This window comes from Hipposideros armiger, unplaced genomic scaffold (genome assembly GCF_001890085.2).
Source record: "Hipposideros armiger isolate ML-2016 unplaced genomic scaffold, ASM189008v1 scaffold_48, whole genome shotgun sequence".
Classification (NCBI taxonomy): Eukaryota; Metazoa; Chordata; class Mammalia; order Chiroptera; family Hipposideridae; genus Hipposideros; species Hipposideros armiger.
In genome coordinates, this window is record NW_017731398.1 from 4339714 (window position 1) to 4362033 (window position 22320).

Consider the following 22320-nt stretch of genomic DNA (forward strand, 5'->3'; position numbering starts at 1 on the left):
CCCTCCAGCGCCAGCCCAGACCCTTGCGCCGCCGGCAGGCAGGGTTGGTGGGAGGCCGGGAGGAGCCCAGAGCCCCGCCCCGTCTGACTCCGAGCTGTCGCTGCACAGGGAGCCCACGGGCGAGTCTGTCTCCCTTACGCCCTGTCGGCTCCTGATCGCTCCGGGTCTCCGGGCAGCCCGGGGGACGGGCCATGGGCGCACACTCGTTCCGGGCGCCGCCACTTCTGCTGCTGCTGCTGCTACTGCTGCCAGGTACGCGCCGGCTGGGAGCCGGAGGGACAGGTGGCCCGAGGGGGGACTCGAAGTCCAAGTCCAAGCGGTCGGGCTGGGAGCGCACAGTGGGGGGCTCAGGGCGGCGGAGGGGCCGGGGATCCGACACGCGCGAACTCCCTCTAGCGGGTGGCGAGCTGGATGGGGACGCCCGTCTCCCTGTGGTGCATCGCCTCCAGAGCCGCGCTTGGTGCTCTGGGTCCCGACTGGCACTACCCGGGCGTCGGCTCCACTGTCTGCATCCCGCCCCCCTCCTCGTTTTCAGTCTAGACGGGGAAACTGAGGCCAGAGAAAGGTAAAGACTTGACGCAGGCCCCCGGGGAGAGTGGAGTGGTTCCGGGCCGGGTGGCGAGCGCGCCAGCCGCCCCTCCGTCCTCACCTCTCCACCCTCCTAGCAGTGAGGGCGCCTCCCGCCTCTGCCCAGTATCCACCATGGCCGGTCAGAGAAGTGGTCCTGCACCACGGCCCGAAGGCTGTTTGGTTGGCCTGGGAGGGCTGGTTGTACCAAAGGGGTCAGGGTCTGGCAGGGATGCAGGGGACCCTGTTAGGACAATGCTCTGTGGCTGTGCCTTCGGAGCACCGTGTCTGCCCCCCTGGTGCCCAGGCCCCCACTACTCAGCGCCTTGCCTGTGGCCCCTCCTTTATGGGGGTGGGGGAGTGGCCACGAAGGAGCAGGCAAGATCCCATTTCAAGACCTGGATAAGCTGGGTCATACTTCACTAAGGATCCCCCTCTTCTACTCCCCACATTGTCCCCAGATCTGTAAATGGGAAACCCCAGACCGCTAACTTGAGATGCCTGGGGTGTGGCTGATGAGCACAGGGGTTCCCAAGGCTTTCAGAGAGGTGAGGGTCTCTGATCAGGATGTGAAGGCAGCATCAGCGGGGACCCCGGGTCACACTTAGAGATCATGGGAGCCACGGAGGGCTAAGACGCGTGGTGGCCAAACCCCAACAAGGTGCAGAGTGGGACAAAGGAGAGCCCAGGCCTCGGCTGCAATCTCCCACTGGGAGGCTGAGGGGCAGAACTGCCCTGGATGGCCATATGTGGCCCTGCCCCTGGGAGTGGACTGGTCATCTCCATCATGGAAGCAGCAAGTGGCCATACCTGGGCCGATACACAACGACCCCACTGTAACAATGAAGACAAGCAGAGTTCCTGAGTTGTGACCATATGCCAGCACTGAGCTGAGCACCTCACTCGTACAACACTATGGGGTAGATATGCTTATCATGTTTCACTGAGGTTCAGAGAGGTTAAGCCACTTGCGTAAACTCACACAGCTCACAAGGTGTTTGTCATTCAGGGCCCACTGTGCTTCTCATTGAGTGTGTGCAAGCTCATGGACTCCCTACCCCTCTTGGGCCTGTTTCCCAATCTGTAACTCAAAGGAGAGAAACCAGTCTGAAAGGCTGGAGTTCACAGAGGAACCCAGTGGGTGGAGAGGAGGCTGTAGTGGGCAGGTGTCCCTGGTGAGGAGAGAAGGGTCTGACAGGACTGCTTCCCTCAGTGACCAGCGCCTCTGAGGCCGAGCACCGTCTGTTTGAGAGGCTGTTCGAAGGCTACAACGAGATCATCCGGCCTGTGGCCAACGTGTCCGACCCCGTCATCGTCCAGTTTGAGGTGTCCATGTCCCAGCTGGTGAAGGTGGTGAGTGCGGGAGCCACAGCCGTGGGGTTCGGGGTTTCGGGAAGGGGCTTTCCCAGGCAGCCTGGTTTTGTGCTTCACGCCTCTGCTTTAATCTGTCGTTCTAGGATGAAGTAAACCAGATCATGGAGACCAACTTGTGGCTCAGACAAGTAAGTAACAAGGCCTCGAGCACTGCTGCCCCCTCATGGTGACCACTTCATCTGCTGTCCGTGAGCCAACAAGGGCCCAAAGCTGGGATCCACTGGCTGGCTGGTCTGTCTCTTCCTGGGCTTGGGGTCCCACTGCTCCTCCCGGAAGGAACGCAGGGCTTGGCCCCTCAAGTCACAGGTGATGGCTTGGAGGGAGAAGGCATCTCCATGGTCACACAATAAAATGGGCCTGGTCCCCAACTCTAGGTGGTGCCTGAGGTCCCGGCTTCCCTTCCTCTTGCCAAAAACGCATCCTTAATTCAATCACAGTGGGTAGTGTGGGAAGCAGGGGCTCTGGACTTTCCTTTCCGATTGAGGCCAAAGAAATCATCTTCCACATGTCCTCCCCAGGGAGGCTGTGCCCGGACCTGGACAGGAACGCGCTGGCCTAACGGTGACCCTTCCACCAGCCCAGCCAACTGAGTGCTCAGCCCACGTGGCCCGCCCCCCGCAGGAGGCTAGAAAGCCAGATGGGCACAGTGGCCACTCAGTGCTCACTTTCCCTCAGGCCACAGCCTCACCTCTCAGGGCTCAGGGCTCAGAGCTCCCCGCCTCTGCACCCAGGGACCGGAGGGAACCGTGGTTCCTTGCCCAGAACTCTTCAGAGGCCAACCTGGAGGTAGAACAGTGTTCTGTGTGCGACTGGCACCCCGTTATTGGGGCTTGTTCTGTGTGCAATTGGCACCCCATTACTGGGGCATGTTGTGTCTGTGATTGGCACCCTGTTACTGGGGCTTGTTCTGTGTGCGATTGGCAGCCCACTATTGGGGCTTATTCTGTGATTAGCACCCCGTTATTGGGCCTTGGTAGGCACATGGTTGAAAAGCTCCTGGAGACATAAACATATAAGCTTACGGCATGGGCCTGGACCTGGCACTAGAAGTGACCAGAGCAAGCACTAGTGGTGCTTATGTGACTGAGGAGGGTCCTTGCTCAGTCATAGTGGCAGTGGCTCCAGGAGAGCCAGGAGGCGGGTTGCACACGGTCCAGTGCTATTTCCCCCACCAGCACCCTCGGGAGATCAGGCCGTGCGTCTGCAGCATGCAGGCAGCTCCGTGACTGTGGCAGGGGTGGGGAGTTCACCAAGATGGGTGGTATCAGGACAAGTAAAACCGCATGGTCCTTCTGTCTCCCCCCAGATCTGGAACGACTACAAGCTGAAGTGGAACCCTGCCGACTACGACGGGGCAGAATTAATCCGTGTTCCCGCACAGAAGATCTGGAGGCCAGACATCGTGCTGTACAACAAGTAAGGGCGGGTGGCTCCCACCCTTGGGGCTTTGGCCCGCTGTCCTCACAGCCTGGCCCTCCCCAGAACTTTTCCTACAGGGCTTCATTCGCTGGCTCATCCACGGGTATCTACTGAGCACCTACTGTATACCAGGTGTTGAAAGAACAGTGTGCACAGAGCAGATACCTTCCTGGCTCCAGGAGCCAACCGCGCAGCAGGGAAGACAGGCCTGAGTTATAACACCCAAACGAGCAGTTATGGATGAGCATGAGGGCAGGAAGGGAGCATGGGGGGCGGCATCTGCCTCCAGGGTCCTCCCTAGCCCTGACCTTCCTGTGTGTCGGGTCCCAGAGGGCGCCATGAGCTCAGGCCTCAGGAAGGCTTGTTCTTCTGCTCACCTGGTGTGTCCGTCCTCCCTGCCCACCTGCCCCCGTCACACCCTCCTCTGCCAGCCTGAGCCTGCCCATCGTGGCATCTCTCTCCTAAGGCCACACAAAGCCAACACTTCCCACACGTAAGCTCTGTTATTAGGCAAACACACAAGTATTTCAAATGATATTTTGCAGTATGTACAGGCTCGTTCTCGAGTATTGAAAAACATTTTTTCAGCTGTGCTTTAGCTCTAGTCATAATGTTTTAACCATTAAGCATTTTTCAGCACACACTTCATATACAATTAGTCTAATCTGATTTTAATGAGTAAAAGCATTCTGCGTGTAGGTTTTTATGCCATGGTAGTACAAACTAATATGTTTTACTATTAGTAAGAGGACTAGAGAAGCTATGTTTTGAGCTGAACCCCACTTTCTGGTCACTGGCGGAAAGAAGGGGGATCTTTAACCACTCAGAGATGGTCTGTATTTTACTGACTGTTTTCCCAAGAAAATACAGCAATCATAAATATGATTCTTTCATGCAATTTATATTTAAATCAGTCCTTAGAGAACTGGGACACAAGATAAACTTAAGGAATCCTAGAAGTCCCCTGTGCAAAGGCTGTCAGAGAATGGGGCAGTGTGTGCAGAACTTCTGCCAAGCTAGAATTGAGAAAGTGGGCAAAATCTTTCATCTTACAATTTAAACAGCATAGCTACATTCCTGCTGGCAATCTTGGGTGAACAGCTGCTGTACTCTAGGATGTATGCTGGTGACAACACTGAGAGACACATGAAGTGCTTAAATTGGACTCAGGACAATCAAATATCATAAGGAATGTCCTTAGAATCTGAACATAACATTTAGAGAATATCATCCAACTCTTTCTCTTAATGTCAACACAAAAAACACCTTTTACCTTCTTATGCCAAGTTTTTCCTATGAGCTTTTGTTTTCTGAAGTTCACTCTTAATAGAATCCTCAGAAAGTGCTCACAAGCTCATAACTCACTGCGGCCTTTTTAAGGAATACTTTTAGGTCACTTACCTGGATATAAAATCCTTGGCTCAGTTTTTCCTTCCATGAAAATCTTTAAAATGCTGGCTCGTGTCCTGGTACAAAGTGTTGCCGTCAAAATCTGATGCCAGTCTAATTTTCTTGTTGATGTAAAATCAGGTGAGTTTGGGGAGAGAAAGGGGACACCATTAGTAAGTGTGGCAGGACCACAGGTGTAGAGCAGGACTGTCTTAGACACACTGGTGCAGGGTCAGCTGACGTAAAGGTGAGCTGTTCTTTTGCTTGGGTGACCAAGGTACTTTTCCTTTGTCTCTACAGTCTGGTAGTTTTACGCTGTCCCACGTACATAAGCCTTCTTTTATTCCAGTTTTTTTTAATTACTGTTTTTCAGACTTGTTCTGTCCCATTGCTGATTATCTCTCCATGAATTCCATTTTTACATATATTGGAACTTATTTACCTATATTCTCTCAATATTATTTTCACTCAAATTCTTTCTTTGTGTCTGATTTAAAAGAATTTTTCTCCTTTCTGTATTTTATTTCTATTACTATGCTTTCCATGGTGTCTGCTTGTTTTGTTTTTTTTAGTTTAGTCTTTGCTTCTAAAATGACTTTTTTTTCTTTTTTCCTAATTCTTTCCTAAGTTCTGTCAGCTCTTTTTATGTCCTCCTGTTGCTTAGCCACATTATTTCTTAACTTTTCTTTTTCTTTTTTTTTTAATTGGGGAATTGGGGACGGGAACCAGCCAACTTGTTGTTCTTCAATCTTCGTTGTGGAAGGAGCCAGTCACCATCTGGCTGCCCGTCGGCAGCTCGTGGCCTCTAAGCTCAAGGTGCTGTGTTCAATCTTAGTTGCAAGTGGGCATAGCCACCCATGCGGGAGTGGAACCAGCAGCCTTGTTGTTAAGAGAGCACGCTCTACTCACTGAGCCATCCGGGTGGCAGCTCAGCTCAAGGTGCTGAGTTCAGTCTTAGTTGCGGGCAAGCATAGCCCACCATCAAACAGGCAGTTTTGTTGTTAGGAGCACGTGCTCTCACCAGCTATGCCACCCTGCCACCTGTTGGCAGCTCAGATTGGGCGCAGCTCACTGGCCCACATGGGAATTGAACCAGCGGTCCTGGTGCTCAGACCTCACACTTCAAAGCTAATTCTTAACCAACTGAGCCACTCGGCAGGCCCCTATTTCTTAACTTTTCCATTTCTGATTCACACTGCTCTTTCAGATAGCTCAACTGGTAATATCAGATTATCAGTTTCATCTGCTCTGTGGCTGTATTTTTGCTGGTGTGCACTTAAGGCTGGTGTTTTTATTCATTTTTATCTTTTCCTTATTATCTGTTTATGTGGAGTTCAATCCAATCCTCTTCTGGTGCTCTCGTTTAAATAGATGGCCTTTTCTGAACTTTGAAGACAAGTTCCTAGAGCGGGTGGCAATGGCTCAGGGCGGGCCTCTTGTTTCACCTGCTTGAGAGCCCCCCTCACCTAGTTACCCCCGAGTATAAAAGGCAGGCCTCTCGTGGAGCCACCTCCGGTCTGAGAGCTGCAGCTTCTCTAGTTGCTGAACTTTCTCTCCTCACCCTGCCCCACTGGGTCTGGATCTTACCGTAAGCAGCCTTTTTCGGGTGGGTCTCTGCTGCTCGAGGGGAGTTTTGGAAGCTATTTCCGAACTCCTCGAGAGCCCACACAAGGCTGACTCCTCTGCTGACCCCCAGTGGATCCCACCACCTTTCTTTGTTCCCTCCCACAAACCAGAAGTTGTGGGGCCCTCTGTTTCACTGTTTCCCTTGCTAGAGATTCAACGCAGAACGGGATCTTTTTTTTTTTTTAAAGATTTTACTGGGGAATTGGGGGAGGGGAACAGCGTTGGGGAATCAGGGAAGGGGAACAGACAAGTTGCTGTCCTTCTGTTCTTCAGTTTAGTTGTGGAGGACGTCTGTCGCTTCACTAGCCCATGTTGGTATTATCATTGCACTCATCCTGGCTGAGGCAGATCAGTAGCTGGCCACTGGACGGCCGCTCACAGCGGCTCTTGGCAGCTCACACTGGCTGCCAGCCACTCACGGTAGCTTATGGAAGCCCACTGCAGCAGGGGCTGCAGCCTACGCCATCACTGGCGACTCATGGCAGCCCAGCTCTAGGTTGAGCTGTTGTTCACCATCTTAGCTGTAGAGGGCGCAGTGTCACTGGCCCCCATGTGCGATCCGAACTGGGGCCCTGCTGCTCAGAGCTGGTGTCCCAAGCCAGCTCTTAATCAACATGTCACTCGGCCGGCCCAGGGTCCTCTTTTTTGAAGGGCAGATACTTCCTGGTGACTTCTGTCTGCGGCTCTTAGGGCACGAGAACTCTCCCTTCTCTAATCCGACATGTTCCTGAGAAGGCCCTGCTGGTGCTGGGGGTTCGACCCCACATGCTCATATTCTGAGGTCCATGGGGTTCCATGGAATCTCTGTTGACCATGTGGTCAGTAGGTTTTTTCTCTTGCGATCCCAGCTGCCCTATTTTTCTGAGGGAATTTGGAGGGATTAGAAAAACTGATGCCATCCTGCTCCTTCTCCCACCACTCAACACCCTCTCCCCACTCAAGCTCCTAACCTTTCCTTCTGTTAAAGTGATACCTCAACTAATCACTGGCAGCCAGCCACCCTGCCTTGTTTAATCAACTCACATGGTTCAGTGACATACTGGCTCAGACCCTCCCACCTCTGCTGTCCCTTGCTGCCTGCCATCGCTTGGGCACCCTGTGGAGGTGAGAGCTCCATTTATTTTCTGGTCATTCATTCAGTCAAAAATACTTACCAAGTGCCCTCTATGCAGCTGATGTTGTGTCGGCCCCCAGCTAGGTCTTCACCTTCTCTATCTTCTGGGGGCAGAGACGGGCTGCTGACACTGACCGGGGCAGCAAACAGGCCTTCTGATCAGGGCAGACCCAGCCAGGTCCTGTAGGCCTCAGCAGTGACCAAGGCCCCTGGTAAAAGCAGAAATGAGGGCCAGCTCCAACGTAAGCTTATCTCCAGCTTTGGCATCAAGTCTACACATGCAACAGAGGCACGTGGGGCCAGAGGCCAGAGATTAGCGGAGAGACACACACTGGACACGTCCCTTCTGTTTTCACATGTCCCCATCCAGTAACAACAGCATAAAAATATCCCTAAATGCTTAGGTTTGCATGTTTTTTCAGCTCTTTGGGCAATGGGTGTGGTGGCTGTTCCCTTCTGAAGGACCTGAATGCCTTCAAATGCAGAATTCTACGAAATCAGTAGGGCCGATCCAGGGGAACACACTTTCCCTGGGCAAGGCCGCTGCTGTGAGGAGGGCCGGCCCACGCAGACACAGGGGTTGAGAAGGGGTTGAGTTGGACATCAGTAAGTCTTCTGTTCAACAACCCAGCTTACAAATACCAACAAGACGATTTTAAGAAAATTACGTATCTTTGTGTGAAAAGAAAGTCAAGTGCACGTAGCTAAAAGGAAGGAAGGAGAAACACGGGAGAACGTGGGGAGATAGGGAAACAGACGGTGTAATGGAACATGTTATGCTGGATTTGACAGATGAGGAATCAGAACACAATTGTTCATTCTAAAACAATGCTGGGAGGGATGGGGAGTGTGGGGAGTGGTAGACATGGTGGTAAACCCATGAGTCAGGTTCAGTTTAATGGTAGTGGGCTCCCATGGTGGCTTCACACACATGTAAGTGTGCACCCAGTGGAGACTGAAAGAGGAGGCATTAATGAGGTCCAAGCCATAGGGTATCTGCCTCCAGGACAACAACTTTCAGCCCATTTCTTTACTTAAAGGGACAATTTTTCACTTCCTGGCATTGGGGTATCTCAGTAACTATCAAGTAGGGCACTGTATGTTGTGGGGTGAACCGGTGACACCCCCGGGGGAGGGGACCTGGGCCTCAGTGTCCCCACTGGTAAACGGGCTGGAGAACGAGGTGACCTTTCACAGCACTTTGAGCTCTCACATCCCCCAGTCTCACCACTCACTCACCTGTTGGTGTGAGATGGTGGGACTGGACAGCCACGTGGCAATGACCATTTGTCATCACCCTCCTCTTCATCTCTGCAGTGCCGTTGGGGATTTCCAGGTGGACGACAAGACCAAGGCTTTGCTCAAGTACACGGGGGAAGTGACGTGGATGCCTCCGGCCATCTTTAAGAGCTCGTGCAAAATCGACGTGACCTACTTCCCGTTTGATTACCAGAACTGCACCATGAAGTTTGGGTCCTGGTCCTACGACAAGGCCAAGATCGACCTGGTGCTCATCGGCTCCTCCATGAACCTCAAGGACTACTGGGAGAGCGGCGAGTGGGCTGTTATCCGAGCCCCCGGCTACAAGCACGACATCAAGTACAACTGCTGTGAGGAGATCTACCAGGACATCACGTACTCGCTGTACATCCGGCGCCTGCCGCTCTTCTACACCGTCAATCTCATCATCCCTTGCCTGCTCATCTCCTGCCTCACAGTCCTCGTCTTCTACCTGCCATCCGACTGCGGCGAGAAGGTGACACTGTGTATCTCGGTGCTGCTCTCCTTGACTGTCTTCTTGCTGGTGATCACTGAGACCATCCCGTCCACCTCGCTGGTCATCCCCCTGATCGGTGAGTACCTCCTGTTCACCATGATTTTTGTCACCTTGTCCATCGTCATCACCGTCTTTGTGCTCAACGTGCACTATAGAACCCCCAGCACGCACACGATGCCAACGTGGGTGAAGACCATATTCCTGAATGTGCTTCCCAGGGTCATGTTCATGACCAGGCCACCCGGCAACAAGGACGACACTCAGAGGCCGAGGCCCGTCTACAATGCTGAGCTCTCCAACCTGAACTGCTTCAGCCGCACAGAGTTCAGAGGCTGCAAGGAAGGCCACCCCTGCCAGGATGGGACGTGCGGCTATTGCCACCACCGCAGGGTGAAAATCTCCAATTTCAGTGCCAACCTCCCAAGAAGCTCCAGTTCTGATTCTGTCAATGCCGTGCTGTCCATCTCTGCTTTGTCACCGGAAATCAAGGAAGCCATCCAAAGTGTCAAGTATATTGCTGAAAATATGAAAGCACAAAATGAAGCCAAAGAGGTAAGGACATGTTATTACGTCAGTCTTTCATTCACTCAACAAATATGCATTGGCTCCTGTGGGCACAGCATAGGGCTGGGTTAAAAAATTAGGCCCTGGAGTCAACGGCCTGTGTTCAGGGCAGCTTTTTCACTGCCAGTTACACGTCTTTGGACATGTCACCTCCCCTCTCTCAGCCTGTCTTGTAAAATGGGGTGACAGAGCTTGTGAGTATATGGTGGCCTGAGCTAGTGGACTGCCAGCAGCCTGAGCCAAGAGGTCCCTCAGGACACAGGTTGTAATGATCTCCACTTAGAATTGGTCAGCTCAGCTTAGATTTTTAATTTTACTTTCTACTTGTGTGTTTTTCCCCATTTAGGTATAATTTACATAAAGGGTACACCTCTTGGGTATACAGCTCGATGTAACCATGATACAAGTAGACACAGGACCTCCATAACCACAGGTCCTTGAACTTCACACAGACGGATCACGCAGTATGAACTCTTTCATGTCTGTCTCCCTTCAATCAACAAAATATCTTTGAGGTTTATCCTTTTGGTTGTGTCTTTTTTATTGGTGCAGACTACTCTACAATATGACTGTACTGCCCTCTGCTAAGTTACTCTACAGCTGTTGGACATTTGGTTATTTCTAGTTTGGGGCTATTTTGAATGACGCTGCTACAAATATTCTTATTTGTGTCTTTTGGTGAACATATGCAGTAATTTTTCTTGAATATATACCTGTTACTGGAACTACCCCTGCCCAGACCCACCCCCCACCGACAACCCAGCTCACACTCACCAGGCTGCACCTTCCCAGGTCCTGACAGTCTCCTGGGGCATCTCCAGGGCTGGGCTGGGAGAGGGAGCCAGGAGCTCACACTCGATCACCATTTTGCCTCAACTTATGTACCTGTTAGTCATCGTTAGTCCAAAGTTTCCAGAGGATGGCCAATATCATAATCCCTTAAAGACTAAGAGTCAGACATAACATTAATTTCACCTCAGCTCTTTCTACAGCACTATTTGTATCCCTGTGTGAGACCCAGGTCCCATCTCTCTTCAGCAGCCTAAACCCTGTGAATTGCTGTCAGAGGGAGATTTATACTTGGATAATGGTCATTTTAAAATCAGCATTAACATCAATTGGTATCACTCATTAAGGACCCTGTGTCAGGAATATCATTTTATTTAAGCGCCTCACAACAACCCTCTGTGGTAGGTACTGTTCTTATCTCCATTTTACAGATGCAGAAATTGAGGCTAAGAGAGGTCACATAACTAACTCACCCAGATGCTCAGGACTAGAAAGCAGCTGAGCTGGGATTACCATCAGTCTGTCTCCAAGCCTCTGTTTTCCACCCCCCTGCCTCCCAGGCCTGAGGCTTAGCCATAGGGGTGGAAAGAGAACACAGGGTCTATTGTGTATTTGAAGCAATTACACAACAAAATCTTAGGAATTCAAATAAAGTACCTAATGGCAAATACAGCATTATGATTCCAATTGTACCTGGACTCCTTGGTGTCACCAAGAGGACACATTTACTCCAGCTCATCACAGTGAAATAAATCCTTTCTCCCACCCCATTTCAATATCACTTAATTAAATTACTGCCTCATATGCTGGCTCTGTTATGTGATTATTTCTTCCAAATCAGTTGATTCATTGGCTCTCTCTTTCTCAATTCAATTACAGCTTCCTTGCTTTCTGAGTTGTCTAGGAGTATAATTAACATACAATCCCCTTATTGTTCCAGCCTCAACTGAAGTCCTATTATATACAATTATTCTTGCTTTTTTCCATCTTGTAATTTTTATCAGCAATTATTTCTGATTTTCAGCCTGTTCTATAATAGTACAGAATTCAATGATCTTTGGCCTTATAAATGAAGATGACATTTGGTTAGTTGGGGGGGGGGCAGGGAGAGCAAGATGATGATGGGCTTCCCTGACTTCTGGAACAGATGTTAAGAGGAAATTAGTGTCTAAAACTGGGTAAGAACTACTGCTCTGAAACAAAGGGAAATGATGTATTCGCTGTTCTAACAAAGGCCCAGATCCCTCCACAGAGGTGGGCATCTACTAACTAGCTTTACGAGCTTTATACATTGGAATTCAACTTAGAAACAATAGGTTACGTATACAGTAAGAAATTGCTGATTTAAAGCAGGTGTAATATGACAGAGGTTTGATACTGTTTCTCTAGTGCCTGCAGAGAAACTTGAGAATGGAACCTTTCTGCAGACTACATCACTGAAAAAACAGGTTTCTTGCATTTTGGTGGGAACGGTGGCTGCTGCTGCTGCAACGTATTGATTAAACATTCAGGATTGAAAATATGTTCACACTGCCTTCTCCTCCGTGCTTTATTTTTCACTCTTTCATGATTTTTCCTTTTGCTTTTCAGATTCAAGACGACTGGAAGTATGTTGCAATGGTGATTGATCGCATTTTTCTGTGGGTATTCATCCTGGTGTGCATTTTAGGGACAGCGGGGTTGTTTCTGCAACCCTTGATGGCCCGAGATGATGCCTAAGCACTGTACTGTGCGTCTGCCTGAGGCGAATGGGAGGGCTCTGGTTTTAAATTGTGCTAAAACACACTTAACATAAAATTTAGCATCTTAACCATTTTACATCACCTCTATCCCCAGAACCCTTTGAATCTTGTAAAACTGAAACTATACGCATATCAGTTAAACAATAACTCCCATCCTCCCCTCCCCCAGCCCCTGGCAACCACCATTCCACGTTCTGTCTCTGAGTCTGACTCCCCCAGGGAACTCCTCTGAGTGGAATCAGTGTTCATCTTTTTGTGACTGGCTTGTTTTGCTCCGTATAACGTCCTCCAGGTCCACCCATGTTGTAGCAAGTGTCAGAATGTGCTTCCATTTGAAGGCTGAGAAAGTCCACAGTCTGTAGGGACCATGTTTTGTTATCCATTCATATACTGATGGACACTTGAGTTGTTCCCATGTTTTAGCTATTGTGGATAATGCTGCTGTGAACATGGCTCTACAAATATCTCTTTGAGACTCTGCTTTCAATTTTGGGGGGCATGTACCCAGAAGTGGAATTGATGGATCATACAGTAATGCTATTTTTAACTTTTTGAGGAACCACCATACTGTTTTCCACCATGGCTGCACCATTTCACAGTCCCACCAACAGTGCAGAAGAGTTTCAATTTCTTCCCATTCTTGTCAACACTTTTCTGTTTTTTTTGATAGTAGCCATCCTAATGGGTGTGAGATGGTATCTCATTGTAGTTTTGATTTGCATTTCTCTAATGGTTAGTGATGTTGAGCATCTTTTCATGTGCTTACTGGTCATTTGTGTATTTTTTTTGGAGAGATGTCTGTTCAAGTCCTTCGCTCATTTCTGATTTTTAAAAAATATATATACATGCTATATATTCTGGATATTAATCCCTTACCAGATACGTGATTTGCAAATATTTTCTTCCACTCTGTGGGTTGCCTTTTTACTCTGTTGACAGTATCTTTTGATGCACAAAATTCTTAAATTTTCATAAAGTCCAATTTGTCTGTTTTTTAATCTGTGCCTTTCATGTCATATCTAAGAAATCATTGCTAAATACATCACAAAGGTTTTATCCTTTTTTCTTCTAAGAGTTTTATTGCTTTAGACTCTTTGTTAATAGTAACGCATTTTGATCAAGCTACTGGCTTTGGTTTTTTTTTTTGGCATTTCAAGGTATACTTATTATCCAGTTGTCTTGATTTTTGTCAAAAAAAGATTCATGCAAGAAAAATGTCAAGAGCATGTATTATGGATACATGGACATTTACCCAGCCTTTCTGGTAAGATAAGGCAATGTCGGAATGTAATCCTGCTACAGTGACAAGTGGTATGCTGTGCTATGCAACATGTAAAATGGGCTAAATATGAAAACTGCCCCCTTTTTTTTTTCAGTGACTGAAACATAACTGGATAGAAAACCTTGCTATTCAGAAATATGAACATCATTTGGTTCAGTATCACAAAAGACCTCCCATTGGGTTTTCTTATTTAGCCCATAACCTCCTTGGAGTCTATACCATGTCCGCCATACCCTACTACTATTTTTATTACACACTTCTTGTTCTTTACTGTTCCCTACGGCCAAGGGCCTCAACTACTCATCTCGCTAATTCTAAGTCACTATACAATGGGAAAGTGCCTGCTCACACAACTGCTGTCAATGCACCTTTAGAAAGGGGAGATTTTCAGCCAGATGATTGTGTTGTGGGGACTGTCCTGTACATTGTAGGGTCTTTAGCAGCACCCTAGCCTTTACCCACCAAATGCCAATAACATACCCCCATCCCTTGCCAGTAGTGACAAACAAAAATGTCTCCAAAAATTGTTAGACGTACCCTCAGGGGCACAATCACCCCTGCTTTAGACAAATTATTAAGAAAAGAGTGGCCCATACTACAGTTCTGAATCTGAATAACCGCTGGCAAGAGATGATGATTCACAGAGACTGTTTTCACCTTCTCACTCTTCATTGCAATGTTTTTCCTATGCAAAAATAAAACTGACAAAACTGCAGCCCATGGTGACTCATGTTTAAATAAGTGAAAGGGGGACTGGCCAAGTGGCACATTGGTTAAGAGTTGGCTTGGGATGCCAGCTCTGAGCAGCAGGACCCCGGTTCGAATCCCACACGAGGGCCAGTGACGCTGCGCCCTCTATAGCTAAGATGGTGAACAGCTCAACCTGGATCTGGGCTGCAGTGAGTTGCTGGCGACGGCGTAGGCTGCAGTGGAGCTGGACGGCAACTGACATGCGCTTTCGTGAGCTGCCGTGAGCCACCGTGAGCGGTCGTCCAATGGCCGGCGACTGATCTGCCTCACCCAGGAAGAGCTCAATGATAATACCAACATGGGCCAGTGAAGCAACGGATGTCCTCCACAACTAGACTGAAGAACAAAAGGACAGCAACTTGTCTGTTCCCCTTCCCTGACTCCCCAATGCTGTTCCCCTCCCCTAATCCCCCAATAAAATCTTTAAAAGATAATAAACGAAAGGGAAGATTTTTTTTTTTTTTTAAGATTTTTATTGGGGAATTGGGGGAAGGGGAACAGACAAGTTGCTGTCTTTTTGTTCTTCAGTCTAGTTGTGGAGGACGTTGCTTCACTGGCCCAAGTTGGCACCATCATTCGCTCTTCCCGGGCGAGGCAGATCAGTCGCCGGCTTCTGGACGGCCGCTCACTGCGGCTGCTGGCTACACACGGTAGCCCATGGCAACCCACTGCAGCAGGGGTTGCAGCCAACGCCGCCGCCGCCACCGCTGCCGGCAACTCACGGCAGCCCAGCTCCAAGTCGAGCTGTTGTTCAGCATCTTAGCTGTAGAAGGCAGTGTCACTGGCCCTCATAAGTGGGATCCGAACCGGGGCCCTCTGGTGTCCCAAGCCAGCTCTTAACCAGTGCGCCACTCGGCCAGCCCGGGAAGATTTCTATAAAACTTATTTGCGTATAAAAATTTTAAATGACAGTAATGGAGACATAAGAGGGATCAAGGATGTATATTTACTAAGATAGCTAGCAAGCTATTTAAATTCACCAAACCAGACTTTCATTCATTAAATGGCATTAAACACCAGCCTACAATAACATGCAAATGAGACGGGATGCCCTCTGCCTTCCAAAAAGCATTGACTTGAACTCAGATGGCTTACATATTATAAATAAGTAAGGCATCTGTTCTCTCAAGAGCTAAGAGTTCTAAACAGAATGCAGGAATTCTATCAGCACTTCCTTCCTGGTCATAGCTGAGTCAGGGACACTTATAGATGGAATGTTAACTCGTTTACCTGTGATACACGATAGTGTGCTGAATAAGCAGTGATAGGCTAAGACTAATGGTCGGAATGAAAGTAATAACATTGAAACATTTCAGGTATGTAAAACAATGTGCTTATACCCAATTAAAATACCCTCTTTAATCTTGGAAGGTGGTTTTCTCACAGAATGATTCAGTAGTATCCACTGACATGTTTTAAAATGGGATTCACTTCATTGTCATGGACTCTTCTTCTAAGATCGAGGATAAAGAGATGCTACCACGATTTATATAGAAGATGGTTCTATGAACTGTGGAAAATGTGGACGGGGATGGAAATTCATGTGATGAGATGCCACTGCATGTCCACAGGGGTTGTCTGTTGTGTGATTTCACAATGAAATGTAAGCTTTAAAAATAATATTATAATTGTTCAGTTTAAGCATCTAAATAAAGAAACCCTTAAAGAAGTCCCCAATTCCCATTTGTCATTAAAAAAAAATTTTGGTTATAGAAAATCAGCATCACATTCAATCATGATTATACCAAGTAGTCAGTTTACTTAACATAGCAGTATATTATACTAAAGACTGGCTGTTCCCCAGTGAACACAGGATAGAAAGAATTTTAAAGTGTGTAACTTTACCAAACACAGAAAAAGTTTTGAAGTCCGTCTTCAAATACAACAGGAATTCTCCAGCACATCAAAAGATGAACTTCACTGTTGGTTACAATTAGTATTATTAGCCAGGATACAAGCATTAGGTTATTACCAGTACAGATCAGAAAATATGTTGTTACTTTTAGAAGATCAAATGTTATCCAGTCAGTTATTACTTCAGTCTTGCAGTTAGATGTTCTAATGGGCAATCTATTAAGATAAACCGATGTTAGCAACTATTAGTTTGTTAAAGTTGCATCAAATTTTAAATACAATTGACATTGTCATAATTTTATAGGTGCTATAAGGTTATGTGCCTTTTGCTAACTAAATTCCTACTACGACCGCTTGGGATGCATCACTTATTTGTATTTCCAATATGAACTGGAACTATTATATTTGCCCATTTATAAATAACAGGAACAAAAAGCCCAAGAGAGCCAGCAATTGAAACCAGAAGAAAAGTCCACAGAAACAGCCGATCAAGAACCTGGGCTATGAACTTCCAATCTTCAACAACCTGTTCCAAAAAAAAAAAACACAAAAAACAAAAAAAATAAATTAAATATATAATTTAACATTGTGTAACTATTTTAAGATAGAACACACTGAGCGAGAGGCCAGATCAGCTGCTGTCTCCCCCTGCTGCCACAAAACAGTAAGTAACCCTGCACTCAGAGCTCAGGGAAAGATTCTACCCTAACTGTTGTAACAGGGTCTCAAAGACACTACACATCACATTATATTACAAGAGGCTTATTTTTATAATTTTTAATGAAAATTAGAATATTTGTATATTTTATTAAAAAAACAAAAAATCTTATTCTTAATACACACAGTTATTTCTGTTACATGTGCCTGCCCAGCAGTGTTTACTTATTTTAAGTTTTAAAGAGAATCCAGTCTGTGGTTAACTTCATGCCAAATTAAAAGCTGGTTCAGAATAATACCTACTGGACAGCTGTTAACCTTTTCCCCCCTCACCCACTTTATTTAGTTTGGATTTCCCAGGGACCATTTTCATCTGAGCTCATGAGGACAGACCTGCTGCCAGGGAGCTCATTTCCACCCACTTTTGCAGCCTAAGCAGGGAGCTGGCTCGGCAGGTCTGAGTGACCTGAAGGAAAGGCAGGGTGAGACCAGCCTCTGAGCACCATTTTGTGAATGTTTTAACTGGAAAAGATTTTAGTAAAAATCTGTTATAGAAGATCTATGTGTCAACATTTCTGGCCCTCCATCTATGCTTACTCCAGAAGGGTCATGCAGTTTACTTTGCCAAACTGAATCGAAGCGGATCTGCACTTGTAAATACGACTGTCACAGACCTCACAGACATCGTTCTCCTTCATGACATGCCTTGTAATGTAGCGAATAGAACCAAGGGCAGCTTCCAGTGTGTTTCTAGAAGATTTCGGTCCGCTGCCACTCTCAGTTTCCTCTTTCTGTGTGAAGTACCTATCTGCGTGACTTCTCATGCAGAGCAGCTTGGGGAGCTTGTGAAGAAAGAGCTTACGGACCCACGGAGCCATAGTGTTATGTGTTGAGGGAGAACGATGATGAATGTTGATAGCAAAAACAGTCACCATAATTGACAGCGTCACAAAAATCATGGTAAACACCAGATACTCCCCAATCAGAGGGATTACTTTGGAAGATGAGGGTATGATCTCTTCAATAACCAGAAGGAAGACCGTCAAAGAGACAAGTACTGAAGTGCAGAGACAAATCTTTTCACCTTCATTTGAAGGAAGATAGAAGACGAGTACGGTTAAAAACGAGAGCCCAATACAGGGGATAATAAGGAACAAGGTATAAAAGAGAGGCAGACGCTTAATCACAAACGAGTAAGTGATATAAGGGTACCAGCAACAGGTGTCAGTTCTGTTTCCTTTGCTTCCTGTTGCACTCACAATTTCCCATTCTCCATTATCAAAAAAATCTCTCCTGTCTACATCTTGGTCCTCTAAAATTATGTCAACCTGTAATCCATCGTAGGTCCAAGAACCAAATTTCATAGAACAGTTTTGGAGATCAAATGGGAAAAATGTGACATCTATGGTACAGGAACTTTTGTAGTTTGCCGGTGGTGTCCAGGAAACAGTGCCATCGTACCGGACTACTGTTTTTGTGCTGGCCCCTTCGAAGTGTCCATCTGCACTGAAATACACACACACACACACACACACAATGCATGTTACAAGCCCAACAGGAAAGCAAGCCTATACCGTAGCATGAAATGCTCTAAACATGATAACCTTGGGATGTGCCTGCTTACACAGGGGACTCTGCTTCAAGGACATCTCCTAAGTACCTAACTACTAGGATTGGACACCTTCCTCCACATCCAAACCAGGACAGACACATCTACATTTCAGAGTTCTGAGATGTTAGTGGTTTTCAAAAAGATTTCACTTTACACACAAAATACAACTAGGCCATTTAGATAGTGGCAGGGCACAGAGCCTGAACCTGACCCTGGACTCCCAGCAGTGCTCTTCCCTGCATCACCGGCACTGACACCGGCACGTAGATGGAAGAGAACGCAAGCACCACGCTGGGCACCTGACGGGCGCACTGCCTCCCAAGCCCCCCAGAAAGTGAGCCCGTGTGCTGGAGAAAACAGCAGGAAGCTGCCCACCAAGTTCTCTGACGTGTTCTGTATCTTAAAATTCCTGTGACTTTGCACACTGCTCTGTAACGAAAACATGTTTTCAGGCTGGCTGAGTGGCACATTGGTTAAGAGCTGGCTTGGGATGCCAGAGGGCCCCGGTTTGGATCCCACATATGAAGGCCAGTGACACTGCCCTCTACAGCTAAGATGCTGAACAACAGCTCAACCTGGAGCTGGGTTGCCATGAGTCGCCGGTGACGGCGCAGGCTGCAGCCACTGCTGCAGTGGGTTGCCATGGGCTACCGTGTGTAGCCAGCAGCCAGCGTGAACGGCCAGCAGCTGCCGTGAGTGGCCGTCCAGAAGCCGGCAACTGATCTGCCTCGCCCGGGAAGAGCACAATGATGGTGCCAACTTGGGCCAGTGAAGCAACGTCCTCCACAAGTAGACTGAAGAACAAAAGGACAGCAACTTGTTTGTTCCCCTTCCCCCAATTCCCCAATAAAAATATTTAAAAAACAAACAAACAAACAAAAAAACAACACATGTTTTCAATGACTTAGAGTAAAGGATGCTCCGGGAAGCTGCATCGCACTACCTTACTGCCAAATAAGGAGCCCAGTAAACAAAAGGGTGAATGGGGCTTTCAGGCCACTGGGTGTGAACTGTACCCTGCCACACACGGGCTGTGTGACCTTGGACAAGGTATAACCGCCCTCAGCCTCTGTTTCCTCATCCGTCCAATGGATGTAATCGGACCTCGCTGAGGAGGTTACTGAGAGATGTGAACGAATAAAGCACCACGGCACTGAGCACACTGCCAGGCAGAGGCAGTTCACTGTGTGTGCGCTTCCTGTAAGTGCTGAATACAGGGGGTGATTACGGTGGTCTCCCCTACTTCCTTACACCTCTCTGGGCTTCCCAAATGTTTTACAAATTTTAGAAATCAAAGGACATCTTTATGATCAGAAAACAACGTACAGAAAAAATAAAGGGAAAGGAGAGGATCCACAGAAACTTTTAGCAGGTTCATGGAGCCAAAGAACGTAAGATCAAGTCATTTGGTTTTACAGCTAAACAATTTCCAAATGGAAGAAAAATTACTAGTGCCAAATAGAAGTACAGTGTTTCTTTTGAAAACATAAAATGGTATTTTGAATATAACTTACTTATCAAACAAAACGATGTCTGGGGTCCAGAGAGAGTCTGAAGGGACACGTATAACTTTTATTCCACCATAATCATCAGGGTTCCATCTTAATTTTACATCTCTCCATTCCTTTAAAACAAAAAACCTGCCTTGATTTCAATAAAATTAATAATCAAAAGTAGTGAAAACTGCACTCTTTGCCAAACCCAGAAATCTTGGATATGAAATCACTTCCACGTCTTTCTTGTGGGGCCTGGAGCAACCTGTCCCCTTGGGTGGAGCACTAGCCAGGGTCCTGGTGAGACACAATGGGGACAGGCTGAGTGTGCCCCCCACTGCTCTGCTCAGCACCCTTCCCCAACCACTGACTGTTCTCGGGAGTTGAGCCATGGCACCTAAGGTCCAGGTTCAAAGAAAACACTCTTTTTTCCAGCTGTATTATCACTGATTGGCTGGACTGGTCCATACAAAGAGCAGTTGGATTACACATTCTGCATATTTACATGCCTTGTCCAACCGCCACACAGTCACAATTCTGTAATTATGTCAAGTTAAGACATGCACCCCCCAAAAAAGCATACATGCCTTTTGGGAACTAGGTTTTGGGAATTGGTTGTAGGTATTAAAAATGAAGGATAATGAAGAAAGAACAGAGGAAAGCACTCAACAGCAGCTGAGGACATATGTATGATGGCCTAGGAGAAAAAGAAATCCTTTATATAAAAGGGACTATGTACATACAAATAACTCCTTGCCCGATCCCGTCTCACTCAGAGGGAAAGCCACAATCCTAGCAGCGGTCGACGAGCTGCTGCCCGCCAGCCTCCCACTGCTTCTCTGACTTGGTCTCCTGCCCCCTCCCCAGCGCTCCCTCACCTCCAGCCTCCTGGCTGCTCCTTATACATGCCAGGCACACTCCAGCCTCAAGACCTTGGCACTCTGGGTCCCTGTGCCTGGAACACCCCTCCCCCAGATATTCCCATGGGTTGCTCCTTCTCCTTCATCTCTGTTCAAACAGTACCTTCTCCATGATGCTTTCCCAGACCACCCTATTTAAAAGTACAGTCCCCAGCAACCCCTCTCCTCTTCCCAGTGTGTTTCTCTCCAGGCTCAGATACTTGTTTATCACCCCCTCTAGAATGAAGTTCTCTGAGGGCAGGACTTCTGTCTGTCTTGTTCACTGCTGCTTCCCCAGTGCCGGGCATATACTAGTCACTCACATAATATCAACTGAGTGAATACAAGAACTCCATCTACCTGGTCTTTCTGCATCCTGCCAACCCATCAACACCAAACCCTAAACAACAGTGGGCCAGTCACCAGCTGGGTGGCCTTTTGAATTTTATACATACCTGTTTCAACCAGACATTCGTTGTCATTAACTGATTTTTTTCATCCTATAAAACAAAAAATTTAAATAAGGCTGATTATTTCTATTACAGAACAACCATTTTTAAATAAAAATGTTCACATTTTTATACAAACACTCCTCTCTATACAGTACCTGCATTGTTTTTCAGTCCAGTTTTCTAGAAAAGCAGGATCTTTTTTCCAACCTAATTTCACATTATTCCTTTCAACATACTCTGTATTGCAGGTAAACTGCCCTAACGTACACAACTGGAATTTTTAGACCTAATAGTCATAGTCGTAACCACTATCTTTCCTCAAATCTAAGATACAATCTAAGAAATAGGCACAGCATTATTTTATGTACTTAGCACTAACTACTAACGAACAAGGCTGGCAATGCTTATAAACTGCCACTGATTAGAAGACACATCTTGATTTCAGAAGTGCCAAAATGAAGAAAAGTGTGCCTCTTGGTGTAAGGGAGATACGGTATTTCTGTGCATCATGGGGGATTATAGTTTGTGGTTATGTGCCTCTTGTGGCACAGATTTGAATATCTGTGAGGTCACAGCCTTGAATGAAGCTTCACAGGCTTCTACATCCTGCGTTTCTAGAGAGCTAGGGTCCCCAATACTTGCCACTTATGCGGTCCCACTGTCATATCTTTGCTACGTCAGTCCTTCACTGAGTTTCAAGGCCTAATGAAAATGACATCTCTTCCATTAAATCTTACTGAAATGTCACAGAGCCCAGAGAACCAGTGAAAGGCCATTATGATCACCAAACACAATCCACTATGTGTAGGTTCCGACACTAAACACGGAGATCCACGGAAGTATGAGCGGTCCCTACAGCTGGGGAGAGGGCAGGGGTGTAAGTAGCTTAGAGGGCTGGAGGGCACCCATCCCAACAACAGGTGAATGACCCAGAAGGAAGGAGGCCGGAAGGAAGCACCT

General features: G+C 47.3%; 2 protein-coding genes across 8 annotated transcripts in view; one reads left to right on the forward strand and one right to left on the reverse strand.

Moving 5' to 3' along the window:
- CHRNA3 (cholinergic receptor nicotinic alpha 3 subunit) lies at positions 1–12805 on the forward strand. Its single transcript, XM_019639976.1, has 6 exons — positions 1–252; positions 1781–1920; positions 2025–2069; positions 3248–3357; positions 8807–9818; positions 12210–12805. The coding sequence occupies exons 1-6, from the start codon at positions 192–194 to the stop codon at positions 12336–12338; spliced, it is 1497 nt and encodes a 498-aa protein (XP_019495521.1). The 5' UTR covers positions 1–191; the 3' UTR covers positions 12339–12805.
- The window catches only part of CHRNA5 (cholinergic receptor nicotinic alpha 5 subunit), a 24425-nt gene continuing 11849 nt past the window's right edge, over positions 9745–22320 (reverse strand). For 5 of the 7 annotated variants that reach the window (XM_019639981.1, XM_019639977.1, XM_019639979.1 and 2 more), the window contains 4 exons: positions 21364–21408; positions 20031–20140; positions 17579–18410; positions 16130–16773 (listed from right to left, as the gene is read on the reverse strand). In XM_019639981.1, coding sequence (XP_019495526.1) covers positions 16612–16773; positions 17579–18410; positions 20031–20140; positions 21364–21390 — 1131 coding nt within the window. In that variant the 5' untranslated portion in view covers positions 21391–21408 and the 3' untranslated portion in view covers positions 16130–16611. Of the gene's footprint in view, positions 9784–16129; positions 16774–17578; positions 18411–20030; positions 20141–21363; positions 21409–22320 lie in introns of those variants that run through there. The other 2 variants (XM_019639978.1, XM_019639983.1) reach the window with 2 other exon arrangements.